The 24,796-nt window shown below is 37.3% G+C and overlaps 1 protein-coding gene across 2 annotated transcripts in view; it reads left to right on the plus strand.

Annotated features, from left to right (window-relative positions):
• Nucleotides 1–24,796, plus strand: part of NTN4 (netrin 4) — a 129,760-nt gene that overhangs the window by 98,528 nt on the left and 6,436 nt on the right. Inside the window, exons 6-9 of one of the 2 annotated variants that reach the window (XM_029955596.1) lie at nucleotides 12,606–12,819; nucleotides 13,132–13,247; nucleotides 20,575–20,643; nucleotides 23,782–23,952. In XM_029955596.1, coding sequence (XP_029811456.1) covers nucleotides 12,606–12,819; nucleotides 13,132–13,247; nucleotides 20,575–20,643; nucleotides 23,782–23,952 — 570 coding nt within the window. The remainder of the gene's footprint in view (nucleotides 1–12,605; nucleotides 12,820–13,131; nucleotides 13,248–20,574; nucleotides 20,644–23,781; nucleotides 23,953–24,796) is intronic. The other variant, XM_029955597.1, reaches the window with a different exon arrangement.

Here is a 24,796-nt window from a genome sequence, read left to right on the forward strand (position 1 = left end):
CAGCTAGCTCAGAGCCTGGAGCCTGCTTAAGATTCTGTGTCTCCCTCTATCTCTGACCCTCCCCTGCTCGCACTGTCTCTGTCTCTCAAAATAAATAAAAACCATAAAAAAATATGTAACTTTATCTACTCATTGAATTAGCCATATCTCTGACAGAAAATCCTAAAGGATTACCAAAACTCTTGCCTAGACATTTTTCCTGACTCAATGACAGGTATAAATGCTCATAAGCTTTCATGTTGCTTATCTTTTCCTCTTAAGACTGTCTAACTTAGAACCTCTGCTTTTCTAAAAAAAGGGAAAAAAAATCCTGGCAGATTTCTACCTGCCTGTTTTTCATGTAACAGTTTCAAAATAAATACTTAGCAATTCAATTCAGAGAACTCCCTCTTATTCATAGTATATAAATGGATTTACCGTAAGTACCTCATATTTTAGAGTGTGTTCTTGTGTAATGAAACTGGAATTTATACCACTACATTGACAATTTACTTTTACTTCTGCATTTGCATATTTCAGAACATGCACTAAATGACTATAAGTATATCATTGTGCTGGATTTAAATAATGTTGAATGTAGTTCTTCGTGAAGCCCCATTCTTCCCCCACCATTTAACACCAAAGAATATCTTAAATGTTAGACACATGGGAAGGTGGGTGTGGAGTATGTCAGCTGTTCTATGACTCTTCTCTACAGAAAATCTCCCTTACTTAAATACAACACATGGTTGAAATTGATGTTTGAAGAAATGATTTCTATTTTAGGATAGCTCTTGGGGCACCTGGGTGGCTCAGTCGGTTAAGTGCCTGACCTCAGCTCAGGCCATGATCTCCTGGTCTGTGAGTCTGAACACTGAGTCAGGCTCTGTGCTGACAGCTCAGAGGCTGGAGCGTGCTTTGGATTCTGTGTCTCTATCTCTCTCTCCCCCTTCCCTGCTCACACTTTGTCTCTCTCTCTCTCTCTCTCTCTCTCTCTCTCAAAAATAAATAAACATTAAAATTTTTTTTTAAAGAATAGGATAGCTCTCTTTTTTAGGAAACAGCCAGTTAGTTCCTTTACAATGAATTTGTTGACTTTTATGTTGTGACATATTTTTAACTATTACATTGTCTCTCTCCATATTTAAAGAAAAATCAGCAAATGGAAAAGAAAGCAGAATTTATTCCCTGTCAAAGTAAATAACCTCCTGAAAAACTGACATGCCCTTCCTTCCTCCCTGGCAGGCCAAAATAAATGTAGTCCATTGCCTTTCAGCAAAGAGTGAATAAAAATAAACTTGGTCCTTCTACCCTAAAACCCAAACCAAGTGTTTACCGAGATACCATTTTGTTACTTGGTTACCGTTACCCTGACTAGCCGGCTATCTTTGTAAAGAGCTCAGTCATCCATTCAAATCTATCTTTCTGTTTCTTTTTGCTTTTTTTCTTCTTCTTTTCTTCTTTCTGTCTGAGGTGAAAACTGCCCAACGGATGGAAACCATGTCTAGGATGGTGACTCTCTTGCTGCAGACTGTCTTTCCATCCAGTCTACTCAAACACCACCCTCTCGTCATGCTCCCAAGAAGAATCGCTGTGTTTCTCTGCTTGCCTGTACTTCTATTTCATAATTATTTCATTCTACCTCTAGGACAGTCATACTTTCCCTTCAAATTTTATCAAAAGTAAAATGTTTAAAATAATTAAACCCAAAATACCTTACCGCATTTAGGAACCCATAACACTTTCCATTTTTCATTGTTGCACCTGTGTTCCAGTTCATATCAGAAAAAGATTGTTTCCCAAGGGTCATTAAAGTCTCTTCCTATAGTAGTTTAGTGGGCTTTTTCTTTCAAATTACAGTTTCAGCAAAACCATGAGCCCATTTTATGTCATTTAAACAACTTAGACATCCCTATTTTATGCTGAAAGCAACTGTGAATGATTTCAGCATAGAATCAATATGAAGTAACTGTTTTTGAAAAGTAAACTTTAAATAGAACCAGTCACTTGGCAATAATAGTTGGGAAACTTTAATGTCAGCTTTAAAAAAATCTAGGATGTAAAACCAGATGGTTAAAAAGAGGAAAAGATAGAAAAAATACATGTATCATAATGTAGTAATCACACTAGGACTATCCCTTAAAAAGATCAAATGACATAAATTTAAATCACCCCTCAAAAAGGAAAAATTTTATGAACTGACAAATAATAAAAATCATTTAAATTTGGAAAAAGAAGTGGGAGAGATCATGAGATTTTCTAAAATATTTCCAAAACAGAAAGTGTCATTCACTAAATAAATAAACAATACACCATTAAGCATTTGATGAGGACAAGCAATAAATAATCAAATAATTATGAAATATCAAAACTCTCAGAAAGTTTGGACAAAATTAGATAGGGTACAAAGAAGAGAAGTAGCATTTGTTGAATGACTACTATGGGCCAGACACTGTGCTGGGCAATTTATATATGTTATCTCACTTAGCAATCATTTAGGTGGTGTCTTTTATATTTTACAAATGAAGACACTGAGGCTTAAATTAATTATATAATTGTCCAACTTCACACAGCTGGTCAGAGGCAGGACTGGGATGTGAACCCAGGTTTGTCTGACCCAAATACATACAGAGATTTAAAGAACTTGAATCCACACTGTGGATAAATGAAAACAAAATGAGTTTTAAAATGCAGAAATGAGTGGACATATGTATTATGTATATAGTTTTTAAAGGCCCTAACTTCTTGAAAAAATGTATGGTATTGGGTTTTGACAGATCAATAGCCATATAAAGTTTGAACCTCAGGAGCTGCATTTATCTTAAGGAATCTTTGTACAAGAAAAATGAAGCTAACTGAAGAGTGTTCCACATGGGCTAACACAATAATCAAGAAAACAGAGATACTAATGAATAAATATGAAAGAGGCTAAATAGTCTCAACTCAACTAAGAAACTGCTCAAGAAGAATACAACTTTCTTCAAACACTCAAAGGGTATAAGGGGACATAGGGAGTGGCAAACATAATTTACTGCCCTACAACAAAGAGTTGTAATTAGATATAATTGGATGAAAGTGAGGAAAAAAGATTGATTAATGTGAAAAAATATTTCACTGCCAGTGAAAGGCATTTATGGGTGGGGAATGTCCCCTACAGAGTTAGAATAAAGAACTTTTACCACAAATAATAAATAATAAGATTTGCCTGAGTAAAGCATTAAAGGTAGGGAACCATCCTGTATTAGGAAAACTCAGAATAATCTGTTCTATTTAACCATTTCAGTTTCCTCTGGATTTGGTGTGTGTGTGTGTGTGTGTGTGTGTGTGCGTGTGCATGTGTGTGTGTGTGTGTGTGTGTGTGTGTTCTGTTTCTAGTATATCTTAGGATTGCAAAATTGTGGTGCTAAAATACTATAAAAGAAATAATATGACCCTTTCTGGAGATTCATGAAAACATATTTCATGTCTGTCACTCGTTCCAAGGCGCATTCATTCAACAAAGATTGAGTGAATCACTAAAATGGGTCAGCATGGTCCTAGGTTTTGGGGATACAGAGATGGAAAGATGTGGTTTCTACCTTCTGGGCCTTGATAGTGTACTATATAGACAGCAGGGAGGTGAAAAATCATAAAGAGACTAAACTGGAAGCCGGAAGACCATCAATCATTAACAAATACTCATTAAGTGACTATAATTCATCCATTTTTTAAAAAAAAACTCAAACAGATTTACTTACCAGTAAATCTTACCAGGTGACAGTCCTATTCACTGTATATACAATAAAACAGAGTCTCTAATTCCATGGAAACAGACTATAAATAAATTTATTCAAACTACAGTAAGTGTTACGAAGGAAAGGGTACCAGGATAGATTACAGCAGGGATGAACCACATCAGTTCGAAGCAGAAGACTGATGGGGTCAGAAGGATTCTTTATCTAAAAGAAGAAGGAGGTAGAGGTGACTCCAATGCCTGGCGAGGTGCTTGGTTAGATGGTGGCTGAGTAGAATGGAAATACAGGAGGCTTTCTTCAACAAAAAGATAATGGGGTTTATGTAACCCAATTTCTCAAAGCAAAATACAGTGTCTAAAATTATACTTAAAGGGCACCTGGTGGCTCAGTCGGTTAAGTGTCCGACTTCAGCTCACGTCATGATCTCACAGTTTGTGGGTTTGAGCCCCGCATCAGTCTCTGTGCTGACAGATAAGAGCCTGAGCTTGCTTCAGATTCTGTGTCTCCCTCTCTCGATGCCCCTCCCCTACTCATGCTCTGTATCTCTCTCTCAATAATAAATAAACATAAATAAATAAAATAAAATAATACTTAAAAGTCTTCCCATAACAGAATGTGTCCCTACCCTCAAAAGTACTTTCTTCAGTTTTAACTGAAGTAGCAACCCAGGAATATAAAATTAGCTATTTAGCTGTCTAAGATCTTTTAGATATACCCAGAAATAAATAGTAACTGGCTCAGTTACAACTAGTAAACAGGAAATGAATGACACAGAAATCACATTGAGGGTCTGAGCAGTGATCACATAGTAAAGCATTAAAAATAAAGGGTATGTCTTTTGCATTTATTTGCATTACTCATTTAAAGTATATAGAAAACATGGGAAATATACTTAAATACCTTATGTTTCTTTTTTAAAGCATTAGAGGCACAGATCAATAGATTTATGCATAAATGGATTTTCTTCAGTGTGGGTTGTACCATAACTCAGGAGACATTGCATTTCAGTAAGTGAAAGGCAAGTCTTAATTTAGATTATTTTCTTTTAGATTTATTCTAGCATATAGTTTTATTTGAAATTAATATTCATCTTGAATATTGTTGAACTAGCTATCTTTGAACACAATATGTATCATATTTAAAAGATGAATTAAAAATTGATCCCTGGGAGACTAAAGGGGTAAACCGTATTGCCTTTGACAATTACCTTTGTTTATAACTTTTTCTTTATTTTTTTATAGCTATTCATCCACTAGCAAAAATAATTGATAGTAGAAGGAAAGGAGAAAACAGTATCCAAAAAGATAGACGACTTCATTTTATCTAAACTTAACTGCACACTTGATACAGTAATAACAGATCATACTGCCTCTTTTCTGTTTAGAGCTACATCTCAGTCATTGCCTTGGTCACAGCTCCAGTTCCCTCCCAGAACCTCAGCAGGCAGCTGGGCAGCTTTTGAAATGATTTTGATATTTAAAATTCCCCATCAGAAATCATATAGGGGCTTGGCCTTTTCAGGGGAAGACAGTGTTGGGAGGCTGGGAGGCTCTGTTGAAGGAGTGGCTACTGGGCAGTGGTGAAAACCCCTGACAAGCTGCTGCTTTCCCAGCTGAGGGCCTTGAACTTTGAGTTCTGTTTTTAGAAAAGCTAAATCAGGAGCAAATACTTTCAGAGTGTTTTTCTCCCAGCATAGCTTTTACTAACAGAATAGCAAAAGCTACAACCATCAGGTAATAGTAAGGAGTCCTGGCAATTTTTAAATTGAACGCAACTGGTTGTTTCTGCAGTAAGCTTGGCATCATGGACCACTCTCTGAATGAAAGATGTGCAAATGACTTCTGGAGTTCTGGCGGAGGTGGGAATAAAGAGAGAAGGCAGCCAAAGTGTTAGCAGCTTCATCAGAATAAAGGAAGCCATAACTCTCCCTTAAGTCCCTGGCCGTTTTGTACTCATGTTGACATACTTGTTATGTTCGCGTAGATTGACAGCTGTGACTCTTGTCCTAAATTACATGGTGTGATATCTCCCTTTTGGCAGCAGTCTCATAGATCATACCCTACTCTTTTTCAGTATACTCTCATCCACAAAAGGAGAGTAAGAGGAGATGAATTTATTTTATCCAAAAAAAGGAACATGCAACAGGAGGCTAACCTAATTCTGTAAGACAAAGTAGTCAAGAAAGCTGTTTGCCACCAAATTCCTCCCAGATGCAAAGTGAGGAATTTTAAGCTATTTTGGAAACCAATCAAATTGTTAAAATTTCTTATAAAAACAATCCATATATGCAATAAGGTAGTTATTACTGTTACCTCTGTGTTCCCATGCATCCTGGGCTACCTCAATATAACATTTACTGTCTGTAATTATTTATTTTCATATCTCCCTTGACTCACTGAAGAGCTAGTTATGACTCTGTATTCCTCTTTATATCTCCAGTCTCTAGCAAAGTTCATGTTAACAGTAAAGTTCAAAAACTCTTTGGCAGGGGCGCCTGGGTGGCTCAGTCGGTTAAGCCTCCGGCTTCGGCTCAGGTCAGATCTCACATTCGTGGGTTCGAGCCCCGCGTCAGGCTCTGTGCTGACCGCTAGCTCAGAGCCTGGAGCCTGCTTCTGGTTCTGTGTCTCCCTCTCTCTCTGACCCTCCCCCTCTCATACTCTGTCTCTCTCTGTATCAAAAATAAATAAAAAAACATTTTAAAAAAATTTAAAAAAAAAACTCTTTGGCAAAGGTGAGAATGAATGAATGAGTGAGTGAGTGAATAAATGGTGGACTTTTAAAAACTAAGATGTTGATGATGCCTGACTGGCTCCGTTGGTAGAGTATGTGACTCTTGATCTCAGGGTCATAAGTCTGAGCCCCATATTGGGCATAGAGATTACTTAATAAAAAAATTCTTGGGGAACCTTGATGGCTCAGTCGGTTGAGCATCGACTTCAGCTCAGGTCATGATCTCGCACTCTGTGAGTTTGAGCCCTGCGTCAGGCTCTGTACTGACAGCTCAGAGCCTGGAGCCTGCTTTTGATTCCATGTCTCCCTCTCTCTCTGCCTCTCCCCCACTCACACTGTGTGTGTCTCTCTCAAAAATAAATATTCAAAAAAATTTTTTAATTCTTTTAACCAATACATTTCAGCCAGATAAAATTAGCAGTCATTCTCTGAGCACTTGATATACTAACTGCCTGATACATTGCTAAATATATACACTATCTCATTCATTCCTCATACAAAAACCCTATGGCATATGTATTATTAATCTTACACCATCAATAAGAAAATGGAAACTTGAGGAGATTAATTTCACAATATCCTGTAAAGAATCAGCCTCATAACCAGAATTTTGAACTCATCTAGCCTGATTTTTAAGTTTGTGCCCTTAAAAATTCTATTATATCGCTTTTGTTTTCTTTTCTATCTTCCTAAAAGACCTTACAGGCAATTTCCAAACAAGCTATACTGTTTAGAATATATATATTTCAAATTATTTAAAAATGTGTTCATCCATTATTTTATGAACAGTATGTTTCCTGGTAGAAGTTACTCCAGAATAGCCCCATGTCCTAACTCTTTTCTGAAAATGCTCATAGAGGGACAGTGTTTCATATAATAAATGCATTGGTGCAAACATGTATCTGTAAATAAAATTTGGGCAATATTTAGCAATTATATATTCATTATTTGAAGAGAACCTGTCATGAAATCTTTTGTAAAAGTACCCATTTCCCTCACCTGTTTTAAGTATTTTGTATTATTACTTCAAGTTTTCTTATAACAGGACACATCAGTATAGAATGTATTATTTTAAAGTATTCGTGTGCATTATTAAAGAAATCTTGTGACGTTATTTAGGAATTTAAAATAACATTTTTAATAACTTTCTTCTGTCAGTTTGGTTGAGAGAGTAGCAATGGGCAAATGCTTTGGGAAAGAGGTTTGAGAGGGGTGATAATTATCCCAATAATGGATCATTTAAGACCTAGAGAGGCCATCTGGCTGCCTGCCACTCAAGGCACCATTTTGGCTTTTTTTTTTTTTAATGTTTATTTATTTTTGAGAGAAAGAGAGCACAAGAGGGGGAGAGGCAGAGAGACAGAAGGAGACAGATGATCTGAAGCAGGCTCTTTGCTGTCAGCACAGAACCTGACACAGGGTTAAACTCATAAACTGTGAGATCATGACCTGAGCCAAAACCAAGAGTTGGAACCTGGAACAACTGAACCACCCATGTACCCCACCATTTGGGCTTTTAAGGACAACTCATCATAGCTGCATACACCAAAAATTATAGTGAAAGAAAAATAAGTTCAGAACAACCATGTATGATAATTGTTCAATCTTTACTATTCTATTGTTTTCCAACAAGAAGACAAAGCTGATGTCAAGGATTCATGTATGCCACCTGGATTGTAACTTTGACATTCATCGTAATGAATATGTAAAAGGTTAAGTGCTTGGGTTGCATTTTAGAATCAACAGTCATATATATATATTGAGAAATATATGTTGAAGAATCAGAACCTGAACCAGAATCCAGGCAGAACCTTTTTTCCCCCAAGCAAGATGAAAATATATTTGCATCTCGGAAGAAAATAAGAAATGTAGTTTATGTGTGTCAAATATTGACTGTTTCACAAACTTCAGGAGAGAGGTATGCAAGGCAAGCCTTGGTGTGCAGTTTGAAAAATATGCTGTGAAAGTTATCAGTGCCGCCTGCCTGGAGCTAGTTCTGCATAGTTTCCAAGTGGTATTTTTATCTTGTAATTATGCAAAAAAGTCACATTGACAGAAATCCATAGCACATGTGATAGAATCACATTCTTCTCTGATCATTCCTGAAATATGTGTAGGTTTTAAAGTATATGGTAGTACACAGAGGTCAAATCCTAGAAAGGCTTGAATTTTGTATCAGAGTTAAAGACAATGGTGGCGGTAGGAAACCATATAGTACAACAGGTGGAAGTCCAGGACATCTTTCTTCTGGCTTCTCCTATCTGCTCTCAAGAACCAAGCGGACTTATGGGCACCTGGGTGGTTCAGTCGGTTAAGGATCCAACTTTGGCTCAGGTCATGATCTCACAGTCTGTAGGTCCCTCTCTGCCCTTCTGCCTCTTGTATTCTTTCTCTCTCTCAAAAATAAAAACATTAAAAAAATTTTTTTATTAAAGAACCAAGCTCACTTAGAACTTAATATTGCAATAACTATTGGTTTGTCATCTCAAAATGATGTAATGTTTATATTGGATTATGTGATTTCATTTAGTGTCATCACATAGCACTTTGATACATTTTGATACATTTTGTGGTTACATATTATATAACCCTCCAAGTTCTTTCCTAATTAATTAATTAATTAAAAACAAATAACAAATCAACAATGCCTTGCTAACATGAGAGAAATATTAGTCATTCACTTTCATAAGCTAGAAACATTAAAATGTTCCTCAATTTGTTTGTCCCTCAACAATGCCTCTTCCTTCTCATTCAATGACCTCCAAATCCTATAATTTCAATCTAAAAATAACAGCTTTTCACATCCAACCTTTTCTCCTGTTCCTATGTCTACTCTCTTAATCCAGTTCCTTGTTCTCTGTCATTTCTTATCAGTCTCTCTCTACGCTAGTCTATTGTACACAATGCCACCAACGTATCTTCAAAATTAAATTATAACCATGTCATAATTCTGCTCTTTGAAAGTGTTACATCTGGGGTGCCTGGGTGGCTCAGTCAGTTGAGCATCCAACTTCAGCTCAGGTCATGATCTCATGGTTCCTGAGCTGGAGCCCCATGTTGGGCTCTGTGCTGACAGCTTAGAGCCTGAGGCCTGCTTCGGATTCTGTGTCTTTCTGTCTCTCTGTCCCTCCCCTGCTCGCACTCAAAAATAAATAAACATTTAAAAATTTTTTTTAAAAAGTGTCACTTCCTGTGTCTCTTTATACCCATAGGACAGAAATCAACTTCTTCAGTTAGGCCCTTCTACAATCTAGCTCCGACCCTAACTCTGTGGCTTTTTAATCTGCTTCAACTTCAACTACTTTCCATTCGGTGGACATTTTAAAATTCTCATGTTCCCCAAGGAGGCCATGCCCTTTCACATATGATTCCCAGTGCCTGGAATGTCCTTCAGGTCAATTCCACAAATGCTGATGCGGGCATCTGTCAGATACCAGACACTGTTCTGGGGACTAGAAAACAAAGTAAGAAGACAAAGATGCTTCTGTCAGAGAGTCCAAAGTCTGGTAGTAAGGGCAACAGGTATACAAACAATAATGATGTACTATGATACACACAAAATGGAAGTATATACTAAAAGCGGACGCAGCATAGAGGAGAGAGTGGTAAACTGTCCTGAGGGAGAAGGAAAAGGAAACATGTCAGGATCCAGACGGACAAGGTGGGAAAGGCAATGTGGCCATGGCAAGGGGCACCGGGGCAGGAAAGAGCTTTGCATTTTCAGGAAGCAGTCATAGCTTCCACATGTAATGTGGAAACATTAAATACAATGGGGATGAACTGTACAGTTAAAATGTTTAAGATGCTACATTTTGTGCCATATGTTTTTGACCACAATTAAATTTTGTTTTCATTACTTAAAATAAATGCAGGGGGGGGGGGGAGTATCTAAAGCCTGGGATAAACAACTGCCTGCCTTTGCCTCCTTCTCAGATTGCAAACTCCTCCTTATCTTTAGGATCAGCTCACATATCTAAATGACCCCTCCTTTGTGGTTCCTATGTGATCCCCTCAGCCTGTCTTCCTTTTCCTATACTCCCCGTGGCACTCATAGGCTTCTGTTAGAGTACCTAGTCACAGTGTAGGGAAAGTTTTTGTTTCCTCCTGTTTCTCCAACAAGACTGAGTTCCTTGAAGGCTGGCACCATTACTTATACAAGCATAGATCCTACACCGCTACAAGAATTATTTCTTGAATTAAATTGTTAGTTAATCCACAATTAACCATGTGCCAGCCACTACATGCATGTAGCCATGTGCTACATACCTGATCTCCTTTTATCCATAGAACAACTGAATGAGGGTAGATATTGTTCTCATTTCCATTTTAAAGACAAGAAACCTGGGATAATGAAAAGCTAGGTATCTTGCCAGAAGCCCCACAGTCAGTAGTGGAGATCTGAGGCCAGATTGAAGCCAAACTGTGATTTTAATAACAAAGAAAATAATCAATAAAAAGGTGTTTCCAAGGGGATGAAGAAGGGAGTGGGATTTACAATATTAGTTGAGAAGACTTATCAGGAGGTATTAGCCTAGTAGGTGTCAGACTATGCTAAGTACCTCGCTGAAGTCATTTCATTTAAAATAATTAAGTGTCTGACTTCGGCTCAGATTATGAACCTTGTGTCAGGCTCTGTATTAAAGCCTGGACCCTCTATCCTCCTCTCTCTCTCTCTCTTCCTTTCTCTCCAGTCTCTCTCTCTACCTCTCTCTCAAAAATAAACATTAATAGTGTAAAATAAAATAATTTCATCCTCACGAAATCTCCACGAGACTCAGGTACCCCTCTGAAGTTCAGGGCTCTGGTGAAACTCTCTCTTCTGGATTGTAGACTGCCAACTCCTCATTGTAGCTCCACATTCTTCACAGAGAAGAGAGTGCTGAACTTTTCATCCCCTTGCAAGGGCACCAATCTTGTCACCTCCATGACCACATCCAAATGTCCAAAGACCCCACGTCCAGATACCATCACTCTGGAGATTAGGCTTCAACAGATGAATCTGAAGAGTACACAGTCAACAGCACCATGTGAATTAAATCCAGCTTTCTTAGTATCCCAGACCTGAGCCCTCTCAGCTGTGTCACCAAAAATTCATGACTACTGACCTCAAGCGTGGCCTTTCTGTGACCGACAATTATATATGTCACTATCTATGTCTCTCATTCACTGCCCCACTTCCCCTCTCCATCACTCTAACCTGGTGGCTTTGCTTCCCATTTCATCTGGAAACATGAGAAAAAAAGCAATCAGAAGAACAATTCCACCAGCTCCCATTACTGCATTTATCCACTTTCCTGCATCTGTGCCCATATGCTCTGCCCTGCACCCTGTCACTATGAACAGATCGTGTTCCTTCCCAAGGCCGGCACCTCCTTTTCTGCACCACATCCTGTCCGTCTTCTTCACTCAAGTATGCTCAAGAATCCCTCCAAAAATGCTTCCAGCTTTCTTCTGGTCATCAATTTCCCCCTTCTACTGGATCATTTCCATTCAACATCAAACATTTGCAATCTACCTCATCTTAACATAAACAAAACAAAAACTCAGACCTTCAACTGCATTCCTATCCGCTCTAGTTTTAGCTACCACCACATTTCTGAGCTACCTGTTCCCATGTTCAAATTCCTCTCCTGTCATCTCCTTAGTCGTCTTCAGATGTGCTCACCACTCATCATTGTGGTGAAACTGTCCCTATTGAGGACACCAATGGTTTTCATATTGTCAAATGCAAAAATATATCCCCATTCCCCATCTGCTTGGGCCTTTCAGTATTTAATGCAGCTGATGCTACATACCTGATGTGGAAACCTTGTTTAGCTTCCAAAACACCACCGTCTCATGACTTGTTTTCCTTTCTCGCTAACTGCTCCTTCTTTGTCACCTTTGCTGGTTTATTCTCAATACTCCAAGCAAAAGCCATTCACATTTAATGCCCACTAACTTAAAATAAGTAATGTTGTTCATTTTCAGCAATTGGCCTTCCTGATTATATCTTCTCATCTGTAATTTAATTAGCTTTCATTCTCAGCATATGCCAACTGGCTAAAGGAGGAGTCTTAGAAGTATGCTGGGTGGTGAGGGGAAACTTTTGGGGATTGCCAGGTCTGATCTTCACAGATAACCTAGTTTTCTCATCAGCCCTACGTGTCCTCTCTGTTGTAGAGTGTTCCTGTCATCCAGTTGGATCAGCCATCCTTCCCTTCAGCTCAGTGACCTTCTGTGACCCCAGCAATGGTGACTGCCCTTGCAAGCCCGGGGTTGCAGGGCCACATTGCGACAGGTGTATGGTGGGGTACTGGGGCTTCGGAGACTATGGCTGCAGGCCCTGTGACTGCGCAGGGAGCTGTGACCCGCTCACGGGCGATTGCATCAGCAGGTGAGTATGCATGGCTCTTGCTCTGAAGATCTGATAGTGATTTAGAACATCTTGCATGCTGTTAGTGGGGCAAAGATGCATTTGCACAGCTCTTTGAAGAATCTTTGTCAAATCTATTCTTGCAAGATTCTTGACATGGTCTGCTTCATTTTGCAAAATAAATTATTAATCTTAACAATAGGCCCTTAAAACACTATTTCTGAAAACTAAAGGGATGGGAAAGTACCTGATTAGGTTTATGTCTCCATAAATATACTCATTTCATTCAAGTTCTAAGAAATTCCTTAACTTCATCATTTTTTATTTTATTAGCAGCACAGACATGGACTGGTATCATGAAATTCCTGACCTCCATTCCATGCACAATAAAAGTGAACCAGCCTGGGAGTGGGAGGGTGAGCAAGGATTTTCTGCACTTCGACACTCAGGTGAGACAATAGATATAACCAGATACTATATTTCCAGGTCTGGTCTTGAGTAACAGCGATTTGTGACAAACCAGAAAACAACTCTTGGATTCTATGAAGGGAACGCTTTAGCTCCAAGCTTAATAAAGTAGTGATCCCTTAAGTATAAAACTATTCAATAGAGCTAAGGAGTACTTTGACAAGCTTATGTTTATTTTCTGATTATTAGAGGAACATATATAATTAGTATAGAAAATCTGGAAAATTCAAAACATCACAGTAAAAAAAAAAATCCAAATCTCATTACCCAAGATGTTAATGTTTTTGTGTGTCTTTCTCTGTCTAAAATATACTCTTTTACAGAGTTGAGAGCCAACTATGTCAGGTTTGGAAATGTAGAGATCCATTTAAAGGAAAAATGTCCTCACAGACCTAGCGTAACATAATATGCACAAAGCCAGTGTGAACTCCTTGTGTTTATATCTTTTATACAAGTAGAAAACAAAAATAAATTTTATAAATGAATTATAAGCCAAATAACAAACTAACAAATTCAAATTAACACCATAATTCAAAATAAAAAATGATTTTTACTGAAGTCAAAACACTCTTCACTACATAAATATGGTTCTTTAAGTCTGCCAGATCTGTATTTTTCCTCTCAACTTTCCTATGATGTTTATCCGTCTTTGTTTGATGAGCATGCCCTGATATCATTGTGAATACCTGACTTCTGTGTTCATCCTGCCTCTATTCTTTTCTTGTAGGATGTCAAGTGGTGCTGTTCAGCACCAGCCCACATCACAACACAAATACAAATGTGGGCATGAGATCTTGAGTCAGCATTTGGTTGTAAAGAACTCCCCAACTGTTACAAATGAAACTTATAAGAAAATTTTAAACTTTTTTATTGGGGTATAATTGATATAAAACATATTAGTTTAGGTGTACGATATAATGATTCAATATTTGTGTGTATTGTGAAATGGTCACCAAAAGAATTCTTTTTATTAAACATTACAAATGCCGAAAATGTATTATGAACACTCATAGACACACCTATCAAAGTTTTGCCATAATTGTTTTATATTCTCATTTAAATTTTAAAGTGTTGTAGATATGTCTGAGGACCGGTACCAATCTCGAACTTCACTAGCCTCCCCTTACTCCACAGAGTAATCGCCACTCTGAATTTTGGTACTTATCATTCACTTTCATATTGTTATTATTTTACTACACATATACATAGAGTGTTTTAAAACTGCATGTACATAACTTACCTACCCCTTTAAAGTCCTTTTTTGACCTAAATATGTATTTTTTAAATTTATGCATTCTGTTATTTGAATATACCACTTTTTATTCTCTCATTATTTGCCATTTAGGATATTTCTAATTTCTAATTTTCCACTGTTATATCTAATTCTACCACAAATGTCCTCTTAAATGTAACTTTGTGCACTTGAGAAGGAGTTTCACTGGCGCAGGGGCAGGCCACCTGGCCCTCAGACCAAATCGGGTCTGCCATTTGTTTTTCTACAGCCCACAAACTATCTGCTCTAAGGTTTAGATGGTTATAGTTTAAATAGTTATATAAGTGGGGCACCTGGGTGGCTCAGTTGGTTAAGTATCGACTTTGGCTTAGGTCATGATCTCATGGATCGTGGGTTCTAGCCCTGAGTTGGGCTCTGAGCTGACAACCTAGAACCTGGAGCCTGCTTCAGATTCTGTGTCTCCCTCTCTGTCTGCCCCTCCCCCGTGTGCTCTCTCTCTCAAAAATAAATAAACTTTAAAAAATAAAATAGTTATATAAGTACCTACATGATAATCTTTCATTTTGTCTCTTAGCCCAACATATTTATTATCTGTCCCTTTATAGAAAATGTTTGCCAATCCTTCTTCTAGGGAACAACCTAGCCACTGTTGGGTCACAAGTATGCTTTTTATCAAATTAATCACATACTGCCAAATAGCTCTCCTAAGCAGTTGTACAGATTAGCATTCCACCAAAAAAGTATGATATCCTGTTGCTTCACATCCTTACTGATACTTTGTATTCATGTAACAAATCTTTATGTAACACATACAAGGGGCCAAGGACTATTCTACCTCACTAACTCAGGCACAATTCAACTCCTTTTTTTTTTAATTTTTTAAATGTTTTTTATTTATTTTTGAGAGACAGAGAGAGACAGCATGAGCAGAGGAGGGTCAGAGAGAGAGGGAGATACAGAATCCGAGGCAGGCTCCAGGCTCTGAGCTCGCTGTCAGCACAGAGCCCAACGTGGGGCTCAAACCCACGAACTGTGAGATCATGACCTGAGCCGAAGCCAGATGCTCAACCAATTGAGCCACCCAGGTGCCCCTCAACTCCTTTAATATTTTCTGACTTCATGAAGTTAACGTTATCAAACCTCTCTCTCAACTTTTGCCAATCTGATGAGTGTGAAATGGGACCCTGCCATTTTAAGTTGTATTTTCCTGATTACTAAGAGTTTTGGTAGCTTTTCATGGTTTCTTGGCAATTCAGGTCTCTTTTTCTGTGCATTTCCAATTTTTAATTTTCTCACTACTTAGTAGTTCTTTATAAATTCATTCATCTATCCAACAAATATTTATTGAATACTCATATTATGTGTCAGTACTGTAAATATAGTAATAGAACAAAACAGACAAAAATCTCAGATTCCAAGGAGCTTACATTCTTGTGGAGGAAGAAACTAAAAAATTAATAAATAAATTTTCACATCATGTTGTCTAATATAATTGAGAAATAAAGCAGGGAGGGAGATAATAAGTGGTTGGGAGTGGCATACTTTTAAATAGGGTAATCAAGGAGAGTCCTGTGAAAGGTGATGTTTGGGAAAAAACATCTGAAAAAGGTAAGAGAGTGAGCTATACAGATAAAAGAGGGAGGAGAGTTTAGGCAGAAGACACTGCAAGTGCAAAAGCTCTGTGGTAAGCAGAGACCAGGGTGAGTGGGGCAGAGTAAGAAACCAATTTTAATACATTTTCATAGAGAACTTATGGACTCTCAAGAATCAAGAACCCAAATTTGAGAAACACTGGTATTTGCAATTCTGTATCACGTTTGTTTATTTGTTTGTTTTTTCACTCAACATGATCTTACAAGCTTTTCCTAATGGTTTCATTTTAGGTCACAACAAGAAAGAAGGTGGGAAAGATAAAGAAATACAGAGTTGTTGTATTTGTCATTCTAGCATTTGAAATAGAAAAAACTTTCCCATTAATTTTTTGCCTCAATACTAAATAGTCTGAATTCTATAATTTTAACTTTAACCCCTTTTGGAAATTTTCTTCTATTATTCTAACAATGATTTTCATGATTATCCAATTTTGCTAAGCCAAATCTGTAAAAATCAACTTTTTAGCACCATGGACATTCATGAAGCTAATCATGTTACTAGGGAGCTGGCGGCACACCAATTAAGCACATAACTTGCTGGCATCAGAATGACTCCAGACCACATTCACAACAGCTGTTAGGTCTGAGATATCCCCCAGAGAGTCTCTGAAATTCATCTGGAGGGGCTCCAGATTGAGGAAGACATTGTTCCGTTTCCTGCTACACAGCAAAGTTCCCACTGGGTATAGAATGGTGCTCCTGGGCACCTTTTACCAACAAAGAAGTGATAATCAGTTTGCTAAGCACCACAGTTCATTCTCGAATACATGTGCTTGCCTACCCATTTACCTACCATAAGTTTCTCTAACTAGAAGTGTAATGCACTATACCAGCAAGATAACCTTAATTTCTACTACTTCTTGTGAGATAGAGAACATTAGATAAAAAGTTATACCTCCTGTACAACAAATCTGGCTGTAACTGGTACCCCAGAACTTACATAACAAAACTGGCTTGAACTAGTCCTACAGAATTTGTACAACACAACTGACTTTAACTGGTCCCACAGCACTGTAAATGACGTTCTCATAACCCAGTATTACCTAACTAGGTTTCTCTTCCCTTCCATATTTCCTTTAAGAAAACACATCTAGGGGACACCTGGCTGGCTCAGTCGGTTAAGCGTCCAACTTTATTTCAGGTCACGATCTCACGGTTCGTGGGTTCGAGCCCCATGTCAGGTTCTGCGCTGACAGCTAGCTCAGAGCCTGGAGCCTATCTTCCGATCCTGTGACTTCTTCTCTCTCTGACTCTCCCCTGTTCATTCTCTCTCTCTCTCAAAAAAATAAATAAAAACATTTAAAAAAATTTAAAAAAAGAAAACACATCTGGGTTAAAGCTTGATCACAACGATTCATTCAAAAACAAATTTGAATGTCTGATTTCTTAATGTATTAATTAATTAATTAATTAATCTTCAAATAACAGAACTTGGTATGTTCTTGTTGGCTGAACATAAGGAATAAAACATGCCCTTTGGAGTTCAGTTGGGTTTTTTAGCATGGTGGTTGCCATACTCTCCAACTTCAGTGGAATTATCAAAGGCCATGGGCTATCTACTTAGGTTACTACAATTTCTGAATGAGTAACTCTCTCTGCTATGTTTAGATGATATGCAATATTATTTAACAAATCATAACAGCTAATTTTAAACACCTATGATTTCTCATTTGCCACTATTGAATTCCACTGTGGTTTTCCACTTGCAAAATCTCATTCTCTGGTTTCTAGCAGCTTTAGTTAGAGTCAGCATGTCACTATTTGCCACATTACCATGTCTACCCAACCTCATCTCACCAGAATCATACTCACATTTCCACCAGCATATTCTGTCAGCAACTCTAAGTCATTATGTTCTCCTCATACTAGACCTCTGTTGTTGCTGCCTACCCAGATCTGTTTTCCCTTTTGTTCCTGATATTTCTGTGACAACTTAAGCCAAACTTTCTCTAGGGAACCAGCTTTCCCCCATTTAATACAGTCTTGGTGAGGCCAATCAGATGTTCTCTCCCCGGAATTCAGATCGTAAGCTGGAAGTGACAAAGTCAGAAAGTGATCACAGTCCATGATTCCAATGGCACAGCCATAAGAGACTGCATAACATCCTCTACCCAGATCTCTGGCACTCTCCGAATTCTTGTCTTTTCTGCGTTCTGGTTCTGGAGCGTTTTCTCCTTTCTACGAGCTACTCCATATCCTTTCAACAATTAAGGTAAACCATTGGTTGCTACCCAAAAACCTTAAGTTACGCACTCCTGAAGTGCTTTCCTCCTAATGTCCCTATTTCTGTTAGTAATACTTTAGTCTTCTGTCACCTTCGCTGAAAACTCCAATTTCATTCTTAGGCTTCCGCCTCCCTTAATATTTCTTCCTTTCTAGACCTGCAGCCATTTCTTTAGTTCAGACCTACATTTCATCTGACTTAGGTGGAGAGTACAGTGAAAAGATCTGGGGCTTCAGATTCTCCCAGGCCTGGGCCTAAAATCTGGCTTTTCTACTTGTTAGCTTTGCTACCTTGGACAAGCTAATTAACTTCTCTGAGCCTTTATTTTTTCATTTGTTAATAAAGCCTATCCCATAAGGTTATTTTAAAGATTAAATAAGATCATATGGATAAAGTTCCTTATATAGTTTATGGCTTATAGTTGGCACTCAATTCAGTTACTGTTGTTACTATTAATTTCATCATCTTCTAATTGGTCTCCACCTCCATTTTCCTCTCTTTTCCAGTACTTTTGATATGCTAATTCCAGGTTAATTTATGTTTAATTACTTTAATACCAGGATAATTTTCATTACCTTTCATATATATGTATTTTTTAATTCATGTAACTTTTTTAATCTGATAAGCTTTGAAAATCCCCCTTTATCAATGGGCAAAATGGGTGAAGGAGAGCGGGAGATACAGGCTTCCAGTTATGGAATGAATAAGTCACGAGAATAAAAGCCAGTGCATAGGGAATATAGTCAATGATACTGTTATACCACCGCATGGTGACAGATGCTAGCTACCCTTGTGGTGAACACATAACATACAGACTTGTTGAATTGCTGTGCTGTACACCCGAAACTAATGTAACCTTGTGTGTGACCAGTACTCAAATTTTTTTTAAATTTCCCCTTTATCTAACAAATTAAATTCAGGCCCTAACTGCATATCAGTCAAGGTCCTCCATGATGCCTCTACTATTCACAACTCCGTCTGTACCCAGGAAAGACAGAACCATGCATTCTTCCATGAACACACTCCGCCATTTCTTTACTTACTCTTTTATCTCTATGTTCTTGTCAAATTTCTATGTGTTAGAATCTTAGATGAGTAAATAAAATAGTACCTAGCATATAGTAGCTGCTCCTCAGTAAATGTTATCTACGTTCGTGCTACTCAACGCCTATGAAATGCAATGCATGAAGGCAGATGGGAGGGATGATAAAATTATATCAAATTGTTAAATAAGAACAGAAATCCTATTCCTTCTAGAAACTTAAAAATAAATAAGACAACTTTTCTTCAAGGTTTACAGTTTAGAGGGGAAACAGATAAATAAGAATGCTATATATAGACTATGTACACAGGCATTTTGAAAGTCTTCCACAGGGCCTGACAAATATCTCACACACAATAATTATAACACATAATTTAAACTGTTGGGAGAATATCCTACTGATTCTTCAGGGTCCATTTCAAATCCTTCCAGCCATGGAACCTTTCTCCATCTTCCCAAACATGTGACTCTCCCACCCAAGCATATTGTATCTGTCTCAGAACACATCACTGTTTATACACCTGCTTTATTCACATGACTGAGTTGTAAGTCTTCAGGCAAGAATTGTATATGGCTCATCTTTATATCCTCTGAAGTATATAGCACCATGTCCTGCATATAATAGGTCCTCAATAAATACTTTTAAATTGGATGGCATTACCTTCAAAGGACTGCTTATTGGACTTTTTTTATTTTACTCTATTTGACATTTGCTGTAGTGAATATTAATTGTGAAAAGAAATTGCCTTTTCTATAGTTTATCAATTTAGTTGTTCCTTTCCATTAGCATGAAATATTAATACTGGACTATATCTATCATAACATCAATTACAAGCATTAAAATATATCATTATTTCTAGCTTTCTACATTTCTCTTAAGTCAATACTGTATTGGATGATAACTAATTGAATTCATAGTGACTCTACTTTGTTTGAATGACTTTTTATGATTTTTTAGTATTTATGGATTATAGGAAGCACTCAACCCTTAAAGAGTTATGCTACCTGACACCTGAAACTAATATAACACTGCATGTTAATTACACCGCAATTTTTTTAAAACAATGAGTTATGCTACCTGGGTTTACTTTCTGAGTTTTTTTTTTCTTTCTTTGTTTCTAAATAACTGACACAATTTTTCACTTGCTTTTCGTAGGTAAATGTGAATGTAAAGAACAGGTGTTAAGAAACCCCAAGGCCTTCTGTGGAATGAAGTATTCGTATGGTGAGTTCGAAGTCCTGAATGCTTCTCAGAATCTATTCAAACTAAATCCAAAGAGTTTTTTTAGGAAATGGAAGGTCTAGCCCAAGTCTTGTATAATAATACCTAATAGAGATGGTGCTGAAGGTCCTAATTAGGGCAGGAGGCTGCTAGAGCAAAGGCAAAGTCATCCTACTATGAGGAAAAGAGACAAATAAAAAGAAGAAAACCATGACACATAATCCTTTCTTATGGATGCTTCTTGTCTTAGTAACCTAAAAGGGAAATCTCTAACCACTAAAATGATTCCTGTGCCAGTTTCATGTAGTATTACCAGTTTCAAGTAATAATCTGTACTACTTATCATGTCGTAATATGAAGCAAAAATCAGTTTAAACACTTTGTCACAATGGGCAAGAGCTCGAGCTTTGGATTCAGATCTATGTGGGTTGGATTTTTGGCTTATAGGGTAACTTCACCTCTCTAGGCTCCTTCATCTGTAAAATTGGATGGTGCCACTTTCCTCATAAAATGAGAGTTTTGAAAAGCAAACAGCACATTACCTAGCATGCACTATATGCTCAGTAACTGGTAGGGAGAAGGAAGAGAATATATATTTAGGAAGCACTGAGACTAATTGTCCATTCAAGCCTCTTCCCTGCCCTCTCAGTATATTCTAGATTCCTCTACTCTTCAAATACCAGGGAAATACAAAGGAAAACCTCACTGCTTATGTAAAGACTGTTCCTATCTTCAAACTCTAAATGGCTTTATGCTTACTATTAAATATACTAGATGCCTTATCTTGCCAACATATTTTAGACTAGTATCTGAGGCTTTGTATTGTTTCATAATTCATACTGCCTGAAATACATATTACAATGAAGAGAAAATTTTAAGTCATGATCTCTGAAACCAAGTGTTTAGGTTCTTTTTTTCCTCCTATGTTCTTGATAACATTGTATTTAATGTCATAAAAGATTTTTAAAAAGTAAATGTTAAAAATTCCATAAATCTTGGAGTGCCTGGGTGACTCCGTTGGTTGAGCATCCAACTTCAGCTTAGGTCATGATCTCACGGTTCATGAGCTTGAGCCCCGTGTCGGGCTCTGTGCTGACAGCTCAGAGCCTGGAGCCTGCTTCAGAGTCTGTGTCTCCCTCTCTCTCTGTCTCTCCCCAACTCATGCTCTGTCTCTCTGTCTCTCCAAAATGAATGTTAAAAATTTTTTTTTAATTCATAAATCTTATCTAAAATTACATGCATATTTCTCTCCTTACTCTTGAAAACTTGGCTAATTAATAGAAGAAAACTTTTGAAATGTATAGTACCCAATAAAGAAAAATTTGTTTTGAGAAAACTATCAAAAGCAAAAAAAAAAGGACAATTTAGTCCAAAGGTGGTCAGTTTAGTGGAAACATCAACTAGTTTTCAAAATTACATATATTTCGTAGCTCTCTGAATTTATAAACAATAGCACTGGCATCTTTTGACACAATTGTATTATTTTCTGCTTAAGAAACTTTGTTCTTTTTTTTTTAAGTTTATTTTTATTTATGGGGGGGGCTGGGCAGAGAGCAAAGAGAGAGAATTGCAAGTAGGCTCCACACTGTTAGCACAGAGCCCAATGCAAGGCTCAAACTCATGAACCATGAAATCATGACCCAAGCTGAAGTTAAGAGTCAGAGACTCAACCAACTGAGCCACCAAGGCATCCTGAAATACTTTGTTCTTTTTTTTTCAAATAGTTTATTGTCAAATTGGTTTCCATATAACACCCAGTGCTCTTCCCCACAAGTGCCCTCCTCCATTACCACCACCTCCCTTCCCTCCCTCCCCCTTCAACCCTCTATTCATTTGCAGTATTCAATAGTCTCTCAGGTTTTGCATCCCCCTCTCTCCCCAACTCTCTTTCCCCCTTCCCTTCCCCATGGTCCTCCATTAGGTTTCTCCTGTTCTTATTAAGGGCAATACACCTACTGACTTAAGAAAAAATGGTTTTCCCATCCCCATTCTCTCTATTAATGGAAAAAAGAAGCTTGATTCATTTGTTTATTCCATTAGAAAATATTAAGTTATAATAATGAATAGATGAGGCCCCTGTTCTCTTTGAGCATACAGTCTAGTGGAAAAATAACAGTAAACATTTACTGAGCATTACCTGTGCATTAGGAACTATGCTATGTACCCTTCATGCATTTACTTATTGGGATTCCAGCCCAAACTCTACCTCTCTAACTGACTGGTCATGCGAATTTGCAAAGTTCACTTGATTTGTTATAACTTGCTTCCATAAAACAAGATTAGGTGAACTCTTAAGACCATTTAGAAGTCAAAAATTTGGTGATTCTATAAAGATTGCTCTCTGACAACCACATTCCTAGAAAATGGGACCAGCCAGTATAGGGTTCCCTCATTACACAGAATTTTCCATCAAGGTAGAGATGAGCCATAAGAACTCCTCTAATAATATTAGAACTTTACATCCAGTGTTCTTTAGACCTACTTTCTTCCTCACCCCAAGTTATTTCACTGCTTAATCCCCAGCCACATCATTTCATAGACGGAAGAACTTAGCTTAATAGAATCATGAGCTATAGAGAATATTGAAGCTCTGCCTTCATGTAGAAGGACAGCCACTCCAAGCCCAGATGGCTTGCATTTTACATCTGAGGAAGAAGGTTAAATATTTAACTATTTAATCTCTGTAGAATACGTAAAAGATATTCTCGCAGTAGCATTTTGTTTGTTCTTTGTTGTAACTTTATACACAGTGAGCCACAGAGTAAAATATAATCAGAATCTAAATAAAAACCCAGGATAACAATTCTACTTCCTATACATCTTTCTTCTATTTGGATTTGATAGCTGAATGTGTTCAAGATTATTTTTGCAATAGACAAATGGCTAATAGTTTCTTAGCATAATGATATGAGTAACAGTAGCACATGAAAATGTTGAAGAAGGAAGAGGATAGTTAATATAGATAAAATAAGGTGAAGCCAATGCAAAAGTTAGTGAGCCTAATGTGATTTTTAAAGCAAATTTCCACATTTACATCATCACTTTTCCACAATACTCTGAAATGCATATTTAAGTTATTCAGAGTTCAAATCATAACTCAAAATTCTATGCATTTTAACTTTTGGAATTGTATTGTTACAGTGCTAAAAATAAAGATCTTATCAGCTCATGACAAAGGATCTCATGCTGAGGTCAATGTGAACATAAAAAAAGTCTTAAAATCTACCAAATTGAAAATTTTACGAGGAAAACGAACATTATACCCAGAATCGTGGACTAACAGAGGCTGCACTTGTCCAATCCTCAATCCTGGTAAGCATTAGACTTTTCTGGCTTAGTAACTACTTTGTCTCTGCTGATTTGCTCCTTGTCGTAACATTCTCTAAACCACAACTAAAATAAACTCACCAAGAGTACGTCTCCTTTTCACCACCTGAATTCTGGGGAAAATCCAAATGGTATTCTTTGAACTGACATCAAAAAACTGTTTCTCTTCCACATGTTCTAAAAATTAAAATATTTTAAAATCCAGCAATATAATAATTTCTGTCCTAAAAGAGAAGTCTCAGCTTGGTTCCAGGTGCCAGTAGCATGGAAAACACTTTCACAATTTAGTTACCACTAATACTTCATCTGAAAGCTAGGTTCTGTTACAGTGCCCTGGGTAGAATTTGCTCCCAAAGGAACTTCAAATGCAAAATTCCATCTGTGCAAATAATACTGAATTCATTCTTACAATTGCATGAGAAGCATCTGTTTCTCCTGGATAGAAAACAACTCTCAAATTCTCATCATCTTGTTTTTCATTAAATGATCATTCTGGTTTCAAATTAGAAACAGCAGAAATGGGAAAAACAACAACAACACTGTAGAATCTTAGGAACACTGGAAATTAAGGGAAATTTGCACCTTGAAATGTTACTACGGTGGTAGAGACGAAAGAGTAAGTATGGCATTCTTACCTTTATGCTCTACAAGTACACTCTCATACTGTGTCATAAGCTGTTTATTTCTCTGTCTCCTTCATTAAATTTGAGGATGGGATGTAGATTTTTGATCACAGCATCTCTAGTACCTACCGTTGGTAAATAAAAAATAACATAGTACCCAGAGAGTAAGTTATTAAAACAAATATTTTTTTAAACAATCCTCTGTA

The sequence above is a fragment of the Suricata suricatta genome, chromosome 10, assembly GCF_006229205.1.
Source record: "Suricata suricatta isolate VVHF042 chromosome 10, meerkat_22Aug2017_6uvM2_HiC, whole genome shotgun sequence".
In the NCBI taxonomy this organism is placed as follows: Eukaryota; Metazoa; Chordata; class Mammalia; order Carnivora; family Herpestidae; genus Suricata; species Suricata suricatta.